At 37.9% G+C, this 17492-nt stretch overlaps 1 protein-coding gene across 1 annotated transcript in view; it reads left to right on the forward strand.

Annotated features, from left to right (window-relative positions):
- Positions 1-16439, forward strand: part of LOC308269223 (liver carboxylesterase 1-like) — a gene marked incomplete at both ends in the record, with an annotated part of 30833 nt that extends 14394 nt beyond the window's left edge. The window contains 7 exons of the mRNA XM_080704479.1: positions 2156-2194; positions 7904-8044; positions 9064-9144; positions 9652-9799; positions 14772-14903; positions 15869-15941; positions 16256-16439. Of these exons, the coding sequence (XP_080560605.1) occupies positions 2156-2194; positions 7904-8044; positions 9064-9144; positions 9652-9799; positions 14772-14903; positions 15869-15941; positions 16256-16439 (798 nt within the window). The remainder of the gene's footprint in view (positions 1-2155; positions 2195-7903; positions 8045-9063; positions 9145-9651; positions 9800-14771; positions 14904-15868; positions 15942-16255) is intronic.
- Positions 16440-17492: the final 1053 nt, after the last annotated feature.

The following is a 17492-nucleotide window of genomic DNA, read 5'->3' on the forward strand; positions in this document are numbered from 1 at the left end:
AGTGCGGGGATTACAAGTGTGCGCCACCACGCCCAGCAAGATATATTTTAAATAATTAAACATTTAGTGTTGGAGATGGACATGGACACAATGATTTTCAGAAAGGTATAATAATTTATCTTTGCTTATGTAGAAGATATCTAAATTATATAACAGTAGTTGTACAGTTTTCTAGATTGTCTGAAAGTGTCTCACTCAGTATTAAAAACTAGCCATCTAATTATCCATCCGTTTATCTGTCATCCAAGGATATTTATTCATATCCTTTTGTCAATCTATTGTCAATTTATCTGTAACAATCCATTAATTTTGATGTACTCATCATCAAGAGTCATCCAACCAACGTGTATTTATATGTCATCACCTAGTTCTCCAAAAGCTGTAATTCATCATCATTTATTTAGAAAAATTCAACATTAAGTCATTTACCAGCAGGACTTGTATTTACCAACTCCACCTCTATATCTATGCATGCATCCATCTATGTATCCATCCAAGCATTCACTCATATTAAGTATATAGAAAGTGGTGTTAGGGTAGATGACGCAGACATAAATGGACATTATTTCTGCATAGGAGGATGAATAAAGAGAGAAATTCAGCCATAGACAGAGTGCTTTCATGTGGTAGAATACAAAGGGAAGATATATTATTTGTAGCCACCAGGGATGACTTCAAGAATGTGATATTTGAAGATGTATGGGTGGTCACGGCAGTCTGTCACAACAGGGAAACGCAGCAAGACAATAATTCAGAGAAAAGAGCATACAGGGACAGTGAGAAGTGTTCTCTTAGTGGTAAAATTGTAAATGTGAGCTCATTAGTCAGCAGAGTTCCTGGCATCTGTCTCAGAAAGTTGGACAATTTTGGACCCTGAATACAGGCTGAGTTCATTATATCCTTGGGGCTTGGCTCATCAAGGGTCAAAGAGGATGACCAAGGATTTCAAAGAATTAAAACACAACTGTTTTTCAATACCTGGAAATGTACTAATATTTCAGCCATTCTTCATGTGGCACAAAGGAGCAAGCTTATATGGTGATAGCTGGGGGCTTTGGAGAAACCTAGAGAATTTATGATCTGAGCACATCCTTTTGAGATCTTCTGAGCTACTGTGGAAGAGTTTACATGATTATTGACTGTCTCTGGTACACACACACACACACACACACACACACACACTATGGAGGTCTACCACTCATATGGAGAGATTCCTACTGGCCCCTTTACACTTACATGTCAGACTGGGTATGAGTAACATTTTGCAATCACTGTGATTATACACAAAAAGAAATCCCTGGGTTGTAATAAGTTTTATTGATCTTGTATGAGCCAGAGTTTCCAAATGAAAGATGAAAAAACTCACTTTAAAGTGCTGGAACAAAATAGGAACACACGTTGTAACAGAATCTTCAGGTTAAGTGGAAAGTTCATGGAGAGATGGCTTAGGACATGGCTGGGTCCACCTGCTCTGAAGATGGACATCTATGTCTTTGCCCCTCAGCTTTCTACACTTCTCTTTTCTACAGGTTCATTGTCTGGGAAGATTAAAGACAACAGTACTCTAGATTTGTATTCAATCTGCTTATAGCTGTCTACCTCAAAAATTTCAGCAATGGTTTAGGGATTAACCATTGGACTACCATGGGTTTGTACTAATGTCTATGTTCTTGCAGTCATTTCTATGTTTAGGGACATGGAGCACCCCAGTCACATGTAGATGTATGGATTCATGAAGTAGGTGTAGGGAGGCATGTCTTCTCCTGCAGATTCTCCCCTCTTCCTGCCCCTCTAGCCCTTGAGCAGTCACATCTCTGCCATTGCTGTCACCTCATTTATATTTTCCCCAGAGGACATTTGGGGTATTATAGCCAGGGACCACAAGGAGAATAAAGGAATGAAGCAGAGGGCAGAGACAAACAGCAGATGCCCTCCGCAGAGCCCCAGCCACCCTGAGTCTGGGTCCCAGTCTATTTTGTCCTTGATGGTGCCTGCTCTGGCTTCATTGAAGCCAATGTACTATTGCCTCGTCCCCTGGGCCCAGCCAATGAGCATCCAGGAGGAAGGTGCTGAGCATTTCTCTGAGCACAGATCATCGAGATCCAAGATTCCCTAGGAAGCCTTCTCACCACACTATCTACTTTTGTCTTCACAGAATTTTTTTAAACTCGATTTACATGGAAAATCCACAGAGGTAAGGACTTTTGGTTTCTTTATTGCAGGTATATAGTCATAACAACTTTATGCTTTAATTAACTATAAATAAAAAGTCTCCTTTATGGGATCACAGTCACTTTTAACATGTATATTCCCGACCAGAGAGGGGAAGTGAGTTGCAAGGGTAACATAGCCTGGAGACCAGAGGCAAGATTGCAATCCATCCCCTGACCCCCAGTGCAGAGCTCCTAGCCAATGACTGTGTTCCATGGGCTCAGCACTGCACTGTTTATTTATATTTCCTGCTTCTAAAATGACCTTGTGGAATGAGGCTGTGCTAGAATATTCTCAGGAGGCAGAAATACTCATATATGTGATTCAGGAGTCTGCATTGATGAGGACCCATCTCCTGGGAGGCCAGAGGGCTTCTTTGCTATGCAGTGAGGAGAAGGGCAGGGGAAATGGTTTCAAATACTTTTAAATTTAGGCCTATTCTCTCATTCATTTCATTAGGTTGGATAAGGTTTTGCCAACCTTATTTATCTTCTAAAACAGCTTTTTGTTTTATTGATCTTCTGGATTGTTTTTTGTTTTCTATTTCTTTAATTTTGATTCTTATTTTGATTATTTTCTGCCTTCTGCAGGCTTTGGGGTTAGTTTGTTCTTGTTTTTCAAGGGCCTTGATGTACACTATTAGATTCTTTTTTTAGTCTATATATACATATAATATATAATATACAATATACATAATATATAATAATTATTGGTGCATTATAGTCTCACATCATAATGTAGATCATGTTGACAGTGGCATATATTCACAGTACTTGGTGCCTTCCCCTCCCCTTGCACCTACCCATTTCTCTCTCTCCCAATACTGAGTGTCCAGGTTAACAATGTTATGTTCACATGTATACACATAGCCAAAGGTAGCATTTCCATTAGTGAACTTCAGCCTTCTTCCTTCCCTACCCTTTCTCCCTGGCTCCACTGAGGAGCTCCTCTATTCTGTTTTTCTTCTGTATGCACTTACTGCTATAAATTTTCCTCTTAACACCACCTGCAGGGTTTCCCATATTTTTTTTGTGTGTGTGTGTGGTCCTGGGGATGGCACCCAGGGGCCTCTACTTCCAGGCTACACCCCTGACCTATTTTATATTTTATTTAAAACAGAGTCTCACTAAGTTGCTGAGAACCTCACTAAATAGCTGAGGCTAGCTTTGAACCTGTGCAATCCTGCTGTCACAGTCTCCCAAGTACTGGGATTACAAGCATGCACCACCATGCCTGGCTCATAAATGTTTGTAAGTTTTATCTCTAGTTTCATTTAGTAGTGTAGCATTCAATCTCCATGTATTTTTGTTAGTATCTCTGGATCTTCTTTCTCTTGATCTCTACTTTTAGCCTGTTATAATCTGAAAGAATGCAGGGAATTATATTGATTTTTTAAACTTGCTGTTGCTTGTTTTGTGACCTAATATACAGTCTATGAGCAGCTGAGAAGGATGTGTATTTAGCTGTTGGCAGATGACTTATTTTGAAAATATCAGTTAGGTCCAATTGGTGTATAGCATTCTTAGTATCTATAGTATCTTTACTAATTTTTTTGTCTGGATGACTGACCTAATGGTGTAAGGGGTGTGTTAAAGCCCACTAGGGTTATTGTAATGGGGTCTATCTGGGTCTTCAAGTCAAAAGTTTGTTTTACATAGATAAGTACATCAAATGAAGGGACATAAAATTTTAATATGGCTATGTCTTTATTTTGGACAATTCCTTTTATCAGTAAGAATGACCATTTTGTCTCTTCTGAAAAGTTTTGGCTTAAAGTCTGCTGTGTCAATTATAAGCCTAACCACCACTGCTTGCTTTTGGTCTCTGTTTGCATGGAATATTTTTTTCTCATCCTTTTACCCTCAGCTTGTGAATTTCTCTCCCTATAAAGTATATGTTTCTTGCAAGCAGAATATAGTTGGATTATGAGTTTCAATTAATGTTGTCAAAGCTACATCAAGAAAAAGCTACATCAAAGCTACTTGGTTTACCATGACCAAGTAGGCTTCATTCCAGAGATGTAAGTCTGGTTCATCATATGCAAATCAATAAATGCAAGTCACCACATTAATAAATCTAAGGGGAAAAATCACATGATCATCTCAATAGATGCACAAAAAATATTTGATAAAATCCAATACCCAAATATGATAAAATGCTGAGGAAATAGAAAGAACTTACTTCAGCATTATAAAAGGTATATATAATTTCCCCAAATCTAGCATCATTATGAATGAGGAAAAACTGACAGAATTTCCCTTAAGATCAAGAACAAGAATGCCCACTGTCACCATTCCTATTCAACATAGTACTTGAAATTCAACTCACCAACTAGACAGGAAAAAAGAATCAAAGGAACACAAATAGGGAAAGAAGAACTGAAACTATCTTTGCTTGTTGATGACATGATCCTTTACTCAGAAGATGCAAAAAGTTCACCAGATGACTTCTAGAGATGATAGTCCCAGCAAAGTAGCAGGATAAAAAATCAAATTGCAAAAATCTTGATCATTTATTTATACCAATCACGAATCCATTGAAAAAGAAATAAAAAAGTGATTTTATTTACAATAACTAAAAAGGATAAAATCCTTAGGAATGTATTTAATCAAGGAGGTGAAAAACTTCTACAATAGAAATTATAAATTAATAAAGAAAGAAATTGAAGGTTTTAGAAGATGGAAAGATTTCCTATGCTCTTGGATAGACAAAATAAATATAATCCGAATGGCCATCCTATCAAAAATGATCTACACATCCAATGCAATCCTTACCAAAATACCATGTTCATTTTCACAGATGTAGAGAAATCATCTATAAAATTCATATGGAAAAACAAAATATACAGAAGAGCTAAAGCAATTCTCAGCAAAAATAATATGCTAGAGGCATCATAATGCCTGATTTCAAATTATACTACAAGATGATAATAATAAAACCAGCATGATGTTGGCACAAGCACAGACACATAGACCAGTGGAACAGAATAGAAGCCTAGAAAACAAAGCCTCATATTTATAATCAGTTGATCTTTGATCAAAGTGCAAAAAACACACTGAAGAAAGAACAGCCTTTTCAACAAAGGGTATTAGAAAAACTGGTTATTCATATGTTAAAAAAATAGAATTACACCCTAACCTCTAACTCTGCATAAGGGTCAACTCAAGATAAACCAAAGACCTGTAAATTAGTCCAGAAACTTTGAAATTGCTAGAATAGAGCCTGTGACCAACATTCCAACATATAGTTACTGGTAGAAACTTCCTCAAAAAGTTTCCCCAAAGCTCAGGAAATTAAAACAGTAAGTGGAATGGCATTAAATTAAAATAATCTTCTGTGCAGCAAAGGAAGTTATCAAGAATTTTCAAAGAAAGATTATTGGGAGAAGATCTTTGCCACTTACCCATCTGACAAAGGTCTAAGATCTAGAATATACAACAAACTTAAAAATTGTAATACTACAAAAATTAAATAATCCAATAAAAATGGACAACCAAACTGAATTAATAATTTTTCAAAAGAAAAAATACATATGATCAACAGATATATGAAAAGATGTTCAACATATTTATAAATCAGGGAAATGCAAATCAAAACTCTTCTGATTCCAGTTAACTCCAGTTAGAAGAGCAATAAAAAATACAAACAATAATACATGCTGTCAAGGATATAGGTAAATATAGGGACTCTGTTACACTGTTGGTGGGATTGCAAACAAGTGCAGCCACTGTGAAAATCATGTAGAGGTTTCTCAGAAGATTGGGAATGTAACTACCATATGACCCAGCAACAGCACTCCTGGGCATCTTCCCAAAGAAACTGAAATCAGAGTATTATAGTGATACTTGGATATCTGTGTTTATAGCAGCACAATTTATTTATTTATTTATTTATTTATTTTTCTTTTAACAATTTTTTTATTGAACATAAATAGTATACATTTAAACTATATTTGGTGCCCTCTCCCCCCGCCCCCGTTTTCTCTTCCCCCCTCTCACCAATGGTTGTCCAGGTTAACCATGTCTTTTTCATAATTTTACACATGTTCAGATGTAGACTATAGCAGCACAATTTAAAATAGACAAATTATGCAACCAGCCTAGGTGTCTATCAATAGATGGATGGATCACAAAACTTTGATATATACATACAATAGATTTTTTTTTTTTTGGTGGTACTGGGGTTCCTGGAAGCCCTTCTGCCTCCGGGCTACAATCCCAGACCTATTTTATACTTTTTATTTTTATTTTTGGAAACAGGGTCTCCTAGGCTAGTGCGGCTGGCTTTGAACCTGTGCGATCCTCCTGTCTCTGCCTCCCAAGCACGGGGATTACAAGCGTGCACCACCACACCTGGCTACACACAATAGATTTTTATATAGCTATAAAAATAACAAAATCACACCATTTGCAAGAAAATGATGGAACTTGAGAATATCCTACTAAGAGAGATTAGCCAGCCTCAAAAACCAAGTAGATGTATATTTTCTCTTATATGTGTAAGCTAGAGAGACATTCAGAAATAGGGATAACATCAGATAGCAGAAAAGATACTCCAATGGAGTAATTGAGAGGATTTAGGGAATGTAGGAAGAGGGATGAAGACATAAAGAGTGTAAGATTTGAAATAATGCTACCAATGTATACAAAATTACCAGTTCTAATCTCAAAGACCTATAGGGGAATGAGAATAAAAGAGGCGGGACCAGTGAGAAGGGCACCAAGAGTTACGTGCATGTATTTATCTGTCACTCTCTACCCCACTATCATGTAAAATTACAATGCACCAAATTAAATTGCAACAACAATAATAATAGTAATAGTAATCATCATCATCATCATCATCATCATCATAAAGTAGAGTGGACAGGACTATTGTGGGGCAAAAGCCAAGGAGCTTTACAATTTCATACTACTTAAGGCTGCGAAAATGTGCAGTGCTCCCCAGAAAGTTTTTTTTTATTATAAGTACATTCTGCATGGAAATAATTCTCTGCAAGAAATTTAAAGTATACAGGCTATCTTTGAATAGGAACCCACATATAAAAAAGGGTGATGAAACTGTGTCCAGAAGTTTACAGAGCCATCACTCTATAATTACCTGGGAGCAATGGTTTGAATTCACTATTTGCAAATTCAGCACTCACCAACTTACTTACTATATAGTGAAAACAGACTCTATATGTACATTTATACACACTTCCAATTAAAATATAATTAATTAATTTATTTATTTATTTTGGTGGCACTGGGGTTCGTGGAAGCCCTTCTACCTCTGGGCTACACTCCCAGACCTATTTTTTATATTTTTAATAGGAAACAGGGTCTCTTAAGCCAGCACGGCTGGCTTTGAACCTGCGCGATCCTCCTGTCTCTGCCTCCTAAGTGCGGGGATTACAAGCGTGCGCCACCATGCCCGGCAAATATAATTATTTGTATATTAAACATACTTTAATTTGAGTGAGGATTTCCCCTTTTGCTTCCTTCACCAATATCTCCTCACATCCCTGGCTTCCCAAAACCCTTTCTTCTATGTCTCACAGACTTAGACCCCTGTGTTATAATCCCGATTTGTAGCGACTGCTTGAAGTCATGCCAGTCTATAGTGCTGGCCACCATGGATAGACAGAGATGAGAATATGGGTGTTTCCTTGGGAAGAAATATCGTATTGATGACAATGTTCTTTTCCCAGAGCCATCCCTTCATCCCCACTGTAATTGATGGAATGGTGCTGCCAAAGGATCCTGAAGAGATTCTGGCTGAAAAGAATTTCAACACTGTCCCATACATTGTGGGAATCAACAAACAAGAGTTTGGCTGGCTTTTGCCAATGGTAAGAAAGTACAGACCTTTGTTCAGACAGAATTCCATCCTCTAATACCCCTGACATCCTGATGCCTGAGTTCTCTCTTCTCCCAGTCCCTCTTTGAATTTAGAGAAGATATTGGCATTGACCCAAGTGGATATTTCCTTGAAATTCTTCTTTGGGATTACTCAGCTTCTTCTGAGGAGCAGAGCTCTGGGAACCTCTCTCCTCATTAAAGGATCCTGATATGTCCAGGATGGGAAGGTCTGCAGATATAAGAATTGTGCAGAAGGAACAGCTGAGGACATCAGCAAGGGGAAACTTAGGAGGTTAGACCTGGGTTCAATAACTTCCTTGGTTTTAATTTTGTAGGCTCTGACAGGAGCTCTCAGAAACCTCATGGAAATATTTAGAGAAAGCTGCTAATTATTACATTATAAATGACTTCTAAAAGCTACATTTTGGCTGTAGAAATAGCATTTTCTATAAAAAGTATTTCACTTTCTAGATCAGCCATTTTAGGGGACACAGGGTTATCCTAGGACATGGGCTTAAGCTGCTAGAAGGCAGGAGAGAGTTGAGCCAGGTCTCTTCATAGCTTGGACAGAAAGGTTACCTCTAAGATTCTTTAATTCTTACTTCAGAAGTACAAGCTTTATTTCACAGATTCTGCCAAAGGACCAAAGCCATAATGCTGAGTCTTGAATTCCTCACTCATGTGAGGCTGTAGGGTCTGGTGGTCTGTGTCCTCTATCCTGAGCCTGTACTTCAACACTATGCTGGCTTCAATTTCCCTCACTCCTTGGATGAACATTGTACCCCTATTCTGATAAACACATATATTTCAGGAGTTCTCTTTGTACTTACTGAGATTCTGTCTATAAGTATATTTGTTTCATTGTTTTCCAAACTCATGAAAGACCCATGATCCTCAAGGCCCAACAAAGATCTATTATCTGTAATTGTTTGGTTGCTTGTTTGTGTCTGTTAAGTTCTTCCCATTAGTTCCTGATGATTCACAAATGTGTAACCATTTGTTTGAACAGATGATGGGCATTCCGATTTCTGAAGGCCAACTGGACCAGAGGACAGCCAAGTCGATCCTGCAGAAGATTTTACCTGTTTTAGTAAGAGTCTAGGGAATGTGGGCATTGGCTGAGGAGCAAAGAAAGTCTGGAGCTTCATCTCTACTTGCAGACCAATTCAATGGCAGATAAAAGGTTGGGATTTGGGATTCATTCCCATTTCTCTGCCTCTTCTACTTCCAGAGGTAGTCCCAAGAGGAATTCTTGCAGTCCCAAGAGGAATTTTCACAGATCCCAAAGGGTAACAATCAAAAAGGCCTTCTTAGCCAGGTGTGGTGGAGCACGCTTGTAATCCCAGCATTCGGGAGGCTGAGACTGGAGGATCACGGTTCACGGACAGCCTCAGCTATTTAGTGAGGCCCTCTGCAACTAATTGAGACCCTGTTTCAAAATTAAGAATAAAAAATAAGGCAGGGGGTATAGCTCGGAGGTCAATATGCCTCTGGGTTCCATCCCCAAATCTGGGGAAAAAAAAAAGGTCTTATCTGGTCAGAGCAGCTAGATCACTCAGTAAGGCTATGTTTAGGGTCACTTTGTTGATGATTTCAGGGTATGCCTGAAGATATGATTCCAGAGGTCACTGAGAAGTATTTTGGAGGGACAGACGACCCTGTCGAAATCAAAGATCTTTTCCTGGACCTGATTGGGAATGTGGTATTTGGTATCCCATCTGTGATTGTGGCCCGTGGCCACAGAGGTGAGTTCCAGAGTTTGGATGGGAGAGGGATACTGACTTGACTTCTTTGGTCTCTGACATGGCTCCTCCCAGCATAGACAGATAGGAAAAATGCTAAGGGTCAGGCTTCAAAGGCTGATTCATATGGCCTGGGGAAGGGCACCATAGTCTTCTGGCATCTGCCAATAGCAGACTCTGAGAAAAGTGTGGATGTACAAGTAATTAATTTGGAAGGTGATCCCCCAAAATATCAGTAGGGAGATAAGGAATTGATGCAGGAAAGAAATGGAAGCCTATCAATGTACTAATAAGCATGTGTTCCATGTGGAAAACTGGAGTTGGAAGCTCTGGGAAATAAGCAGATACTACTACAGCAATGCTACTTATGGTTGTCCTGCCTGAGTGGCAGGGATATGGGTATTTATTCATATTGGACAAAGGACTTTTCTTGGAGTTGTTAATTCTATGTTATTTTTGACCTGCACACATGGGCAGGGAAATATATAGTAACCAGACAAAGCCCTCAGGTCAAGAACTAATATATCAGAGGTAGAAAGCAGACTGATTTTCCCAGAAACAGGCAATATGAGTGAGGACCCAGCGACATCTGCTTAGGATTCTTTTCCTGCAGTTATGGTAGTACATGGGACTAGAAGGCAAGGATCTGACTATGGGTGTTGTAAAGTTTTCAAGGTCAGAGCTAATTCTAAACTAAGCTGTTAACTGGCAATGGTAAGGTAAGGGAAGAATAGTATTAAAGCATAGGATCAGGAGGGTAGTCCAAGACCAAGAAGGCCAAAAAGAGGGGCAATGGGAGGAGTAGGGTTGGAGATGCGATAATCCTCAAGGTCTTTGCTGAGTTTTGTTTATCTTAGTGTGCTCTGGTGTGTCAAAGCTGAGAATCAGGCTCCACTCAATCACGTGAATGTCCACTACTCACTAGAGGCTGTAGATGGGGTGTGGTGTTAAAAACACATAAAGTCTCCCAAGGAAAGGTGCTTTCTTATGATTGCCCTTTGCCAATTCTGCAGGACAATATATAACCAGCCCTCTTAGTTATAATCTGTAATCCAGAAGTTTTTCTTTGATCCAGACCACAATCTCTTAACATTCTGGAAGAGGATTTTAAAATTTGGAAATTTGTAAACATTATATAAACTAGCTATAATAGCTCCTCTTCCACTGTCTTGCTTTCTGCATTTGCAGTCCCCTTTGAGAAGCCACAAGTAAGAATAAAATAGTTTGATTACAGTATGATAAGATGTTGAGAAAGAGAGAAAGACTACATCCATTACAGTTATATAACTTTTAAAATAAATAGACAAATTATATTTGTGTACATTTATGGCATACACAATGTTATACATTGTGAACTCAGTACAGAATAATCACATCAAAGTAGTTAACATACTTGTCTCCTCACATACTTGGCATGTTTTGTACTGAGATGGTTTGGAATTATCTTTAGTTAATTACTTAATGTACAATACTCTTCACACTGTGCTTCCACTCTAGAAATAAAATCAAGAATGTATTGAACAAGTAGATGCCTTCAGGTAGTATGAAAACTATAACAATATTATTTCTTCCAACCCATGAACATGAGTATCTATACATTTATTAGTGTCTTCTTCAATTTCTTTTATTAATTTCTTAAAGGTTTTAGTACAAAGGAAAAACACCTTCAGTTAAATTTATTTGTATATACTTTATACTTTTTTAGCATCCAGAAATGAGATTTTTTTAAATACTTGATTTTTAGTAAGTAGATATGTTTTTTAATTTTATGTGTTGATTTTATATAATTTTACTGTATTTCTTTATTAGTTGTAACCTCTTTAGGGGGACATATGTAGGGTTTTTATATCTGTCTTTCCTTTTTTATAGGTGCATTGTAGTCATGCATCTTAATGGGATACAAGATGATAGAGGCATACATGCACACATCACTCATTTAGCCCTTCCCCAAATCTCACGCCATTCCCTCTCCCCTTCCTCCTTTTCATGTTTGGCTTCGTGGTTGAATTTTATATTCTTGTGAATGTACATCATGTACATTAGGGAATTTTCCTTTTCTCCCCTTCCATCTCCCTCATTTAGATCACCTTATTTGCCATTATATGTGCCTTTCTTATTGATATGCCTTTTATTTATTTCTCTTATTAAATTACCCTGGCAAAGACTTCCAATATTACACTTAATAGAAGCAGTGATAGTGGTCATCCTTGTTTGTTCCAAATTTTATAGGCAAGGTTTTCAATTTTTTTAAATTTTTTATTGGTGAATTGAAGTTATACATCTTCATGGGATAAAAGATGGTGGAGACATCCATGCACACATCACCCAATTAGCCCTTACCCAGTTCCCGCCCCATTCCCTCCCCCTGCTCCTTCCCATGTTTGGCTCAGTGATTGATTTTGATATGTTTCATCAATTTTTCAAAGTTCATTAATATGTTAGCTTTGGGATTTTAATATGTAGCTTTTATTGTGTGAGGAACATTACCTTTATTCTTAATTTTGTAAATTTTTAAGATCATAAAAGTTGGGTTGTATAAAATATTTTTCCTGTATTGAATGAGATGACCATTTTTTTCCCTTTGGTCTGTAATGTGAATAATCACATTTTAAAATTTGTATTTGTTAAATTATTTTTGCATTCTAAGGGTAAATCCTATGTGATATAGGTGGATTATCCTTTTAAAAGTTGTTGAATTCAGTTTGCTACTATTTTGTTGAATATTTTTAGATCTATTTTTAGTTTGTGAAAATATCAAGAATTGATATTGCTCTTTTTAAAATGCTTGGTATAAATGGTTGTTGAATTCAGTTTGGTATAAAAGGTTGTTAAATTCAGTTTGCTACTGTTTTGTTGAATATTTTTAGATCTATTTTTAGTTCATGAAAAAAATCAAGAATTGATATTGCTCTTATTTATTTATTTATTTATTTATTTGGTGGTACTAGGGGTGGAACCCAGAGGCTTTCTACTTCTTGGGCTATACTCCCAGACCTATTTTATATTTTATTTGGAAACAGGGTCTCATTAAGTTGCTGAGAGCCTCACTCAGTAGCTGAGGCTGGCTTCCAACCTGTGTGATCCTCCTGTCTCAGCCGCCCAAGAGCAGGGATTACAGCGTGCGCCACCACGCCCGACAATATTGCTCTTATTTAAATGCCTGGTATAATTTATTACTAAAGCCATCTGGACTTTATCTGAAGTGTTTCAGCCCAATACTTCTGATCAATTTTCTGTTAAGATGATTGATTTATTGTTGAAGGTGAGGTGTTGAAGTGTACTACTATCGCATTGCAATATATCTATGAATTCAGATCCTTTAATATTGGTGTTATATACTAGATGTTCTGATGCTGGATATGTATATTTGCAATTGTTGTGCCCTCTTGATGATTTGACCCTTTTATCAGTATGTACTGACTTATTTGTTTCTCTATACAGTTTTTGACAGTAAGCCTATTGTCTGTTATAACTGTATCCACCTCTACTATTTTTTGGTTTCTGCCTGTATATAATATTTATCTCTGTCTCTTCACTCATAGCCTAATCTCTTTATAAGTGAGGTGAGTCTCTTGTAGGTAGCATATGTCCTTGGCTTTTGTTTTCTTTCTTTTTGGTGTAGTACAGGTGATTGAACCTAGGGGTGCTCTGTCACTGAGCTACACCTCCAACTTGCCTTATTTTTTATTTTGAAACAGGGTCTCACTAAGTGACTTGCTCGTTGGCCTTCAGTATGTGATCCTCCCGTCTCAGCCTCCCAAGTACAATTACTGATGTGCTCCACTGAGCCTAGCTTGGCTCTTGTTTCTTTAATCTCTTAAGTTACTGTGTCTTTTTATTGGGTAATCTAATTCATTAATACTCATGGTAATTATTTATAGTAAAGGATTTACTAATGGAATTTTGCTACTTGTTTTCTGGTTCTTTTATAATTACCTTTTTTTTTTTTTACTCTCTGAATGTCTTTCCTTGCTGTTTGTTGGTTTTCCATGTTGGTATGCTTTGAATCACTTCTATTTTTATATTGTGCTTCTAAAGATTTTTTCTTGTAGTTTCCATAAAGCTTTAAAGTTTATAATATATTATACTTATAACAGCCTGTATTAAGATGATAAAAATTTAAGTTTTATTCCATATAACAATTCTGTACTTGATGCTGCCACACACACACATTTTAATGTCAGAACTTACTTAATAAATTGGTATGACAATTCATTTTTGCTATAGTTGATGTTTTATTATATTCATTAGTAATAGATTTGTTTTTAGCCCTTATAATGGGAATAAAATGCCCTAACCATTATCATTACAGTCCTAAAGTATTCTGAATATGACCGTTTTATTCACATGATCGATTTTGTGTATTTATGTGTTCCATGTCATTAGTTGGTATTCTTTATTTCAGTTAAATAACTTATAATTCCTATAAGTCATGTTTAGAGGTAATAAATTCCATAAGCTTTTGTTTGCCTAGGGGAGTTATTATATCTCCATCATTTGTGAAGAACATTTTCCCAATATAGAGTTTCTGAGAAACAAGGCACACATTGTTCCATTTCTTCATATATTAGTTTTAAATATAATCATATTTAGACAAGCACCTAGAATTTGGTAACTCTTCTCTGAATTAGTGAGAATAACGCTGTAAATGCCAAACACTAGGCTTAATAAAACACCTATTAGGTAGTAAAGATCCTTGAAAAGGATGTGTACCAGTGTATTTTCAATGAAACACATCCAATGCATTTATTCCATGTGTTTAATTCATTTATTCTGTAGTGCAATTAATATATGGCTGAAATCCCAATTCTACCTCAACCAATTCTATAGCCTTGAGGAAGTCACTGAAATTTTCTGAAACTATCTTTTTCTCCTATACTGATAATCAGAAGTTTCATACATTTGCCAAAGACCTTGATACAACCCAAGTATGTTTCTGATAATATGAACTCTTTGTGAATTTTTGTTTTCTTAGATGCTGGAGCCCCCACCTACATGTATGAGTTTGAGTATCACCCAAGTTTTGCATCAGACATGAAACCCAAGACTGTGAAAGGAGACCATGCAGATGAAGTCTACTCTGTCTTTGGGGCCCCAGTTTTAAGAGGTAAAGTCTCTCTGCTTTCCCTTAACTTGAACTTAGGAGGCCTGAGTTTTAATCTTAGTTTAGTGGCTTTGAACAAGTTTCTTAAAGTCTTAAATTGCTATCAAGTCTTAACTTCCTGACTGAATATAGCAGAATTGAACTATGTGGGACAGACTCCAGCCTTTCTCCTGCTCTGACATTCATGAAGAAGAATGTGAATTTATGTGCCCAGAGCCATAGTCATACTCAGAATCCTTATGTGTGTAATGAGTAACTGAGGTGGTAGAGACACCTGCAGGGCCCTGCTCTATGTTAGCAATGCCACCCTTTGATTTATCACTCAAAATAGCATCTTAGAAAGTAAGTGAGGGTAAAGGATTGGTATTAACCTTCAATCCAGAGTCATATGCATTAGTTTATTCACTGAAACATCTAAAAATTATGCATTTTACCTACAACATATATCATAATACTTACAGAAAACTTTTCACAAATGTTTTCAATAATTAGCTCCTAGCAATCACATGCAATTGTGACCCACCTCATAGCTGTTCATTATATACTAGGGCCCTAGGAATCTTCTAGCTGGGTGACTCCACAAGGCCTTGCAGTTCTGAGTTATCAGTCTATTAAAATGTGGATGTGTGTGGGAGATAAAAGACTCAAGAGCCAACAGTCTTGTGAGGCAGAGGAAACTCTTGGGTGTTGCACTGGGACACTGAATGGGGCCAAAAAGGCAGGTAGGTGCAGAGGACAAAGGCAACCAGCATACATGTGGACTGAATATCCATCACTAGCCCTGGATCAGCCACCCACAAGCTGAAAGTATATGCCAGGCAACAGAATCTTTTAGGATGCAGATATGACTCAGAAGGTATAGAGTGAGGGCCAAGATTTCGTTTCTCCCAAGCTCGCAGACACTACTGCTGTTGCTGGTTCTGAAACACACTTGGAGTAGCAAAGGATTTTTTCCTTCATCCCCACAGATGGAGCCTCAGAGGAAGAGACCAACCTCAGCAAGATGATGATGAGATTCTGGGCCAACTTTGCTAGGAACGGGTGAGGCTAGTAGCACAATGGGAGCAGGGTTGTGGCATAGGATGGGTAGAGTGTTTTGGGGGGGAGGAGATGGCCTCTAAACTGTGTGTGTGTTATCAAACCCCATATCTGTCACTGTAGCACTATGACAAAGAGAGCTCTCTGAAATGTTCAGCTGCCTCAGGACATAGAGAGCTCCTGATCTCTGGTGGTGCACAGGTTTCTTGGCAGAGATAAGCCAGGGAATCCTGCAAATCTCATTACTGTCACCACACAGAAACTCTGAGGACTAAAGCTTGTTTATAAATCCTGAATAAAATCCTTGTTATTCCCAGGAACCCCAATGGGGAAGGGCTGTCCCACTGGCCAGAGTATGACCAGAAAGAAGGCTACCTACAGATTGGTGCTACCACCCAGGCATCCCAGAGGCTGAAAGTCAAGGAAGTGGCTTTTTGGACTGAGCTTAAAGCCAAAGAAGCAGCACAGAAGCCTTCCCAGAGAGAACACATAGAGCTTTGAATGAGAAGTCCAGCGGCCACAGGAGACTGGAACAGCCAAGACAGGGCCATTCTGCAGAATGAGTTAGTGGTCCAAAGAAGCATTTTATTGTGGAACTCAATAATTATGTTGTGCTAGTGGGCAGAGGCCAGGAGAGTAAATGTTTGTATTTGTAGCCTCAAATTGGAGAATAAATATTTTTTGGAAACAGAATTTGTGTCTATTTCTTGGGCTGATGATGAATCTATCCTCTAAGAGAAAGGGGGATAAAGAGAGAAGCAGAAGATGCCTCTTCAGGGATAGACTGGTGAGTAACCATCCTGCAGTCATAAAGAAAATCAGCTTGTTGGTAGGGTGGGAAGCGTGAGTTGTCTTACTTTCTACCTACAGGTGTACAATGTCATCATACCTGTGAGGAGTGACTCTAAAGAGTTTACTGAAATGTTCAAGGCCATTTGTGAGTTAGTATATGGCTATAAAATCCCTGGGAACCACAGACCCAAGCAAGCGTTTACGTCATTATAGATTCTTCTCCATGGATGTCTGTCAGGTACTTATAAGAAATGTTGGGGCAGGTGGTAAAACCATAAGAGGCCTATCTCTAGTGATGTAAGCATTAAACTCTGCTGTTAGTGTTTGGATTTAGAATGTCCCCCTCTACCTTATTAAGACAAAGCAACCATGTTGAAAGTGGAACTTGTACTGAGAAGGGATACCTTGGGTGGCTTTGGAGATTATATATGATTATCTATGATCCCTTCTTGGTTTCTGATTCCTGCTTCAGTCCTCCATGGTGTAAGAGCAGAGATCTTATACACTCTCTTTGCTCCTAGTGCCATTGCCTGAGCTCTGAAGACTTTACCGGACAATGGACTGAAGCCTTGAAATCTCCAGAATTGTGAGCAGATAAATCTCCCTTCCTCTAAGTTGTGGTGCTTAGGGTTTTTGGATTATAACAGTAAGAATGCTAACTGAAACATCTGGTTAAATTCTTTTCCCCTTATGAGCCAATTCCTTCATAAAAGAATAAGAAAATTTCCCTCAGAGGCCTAGTACATAATTTATTGAGCTCAT

The sequence above is a fragment of the Muscardinus avellanarius genome (assembly GCF_963383645.1).
Source record: "Muscardinus avellanarius genome assembly, chromosome: 10".
NCBI lineage: Eukaryota > Metazoa > Chordata > Mammalia > Rodentia > Gliridae > Muscardinus > Muscardinus avellanarius.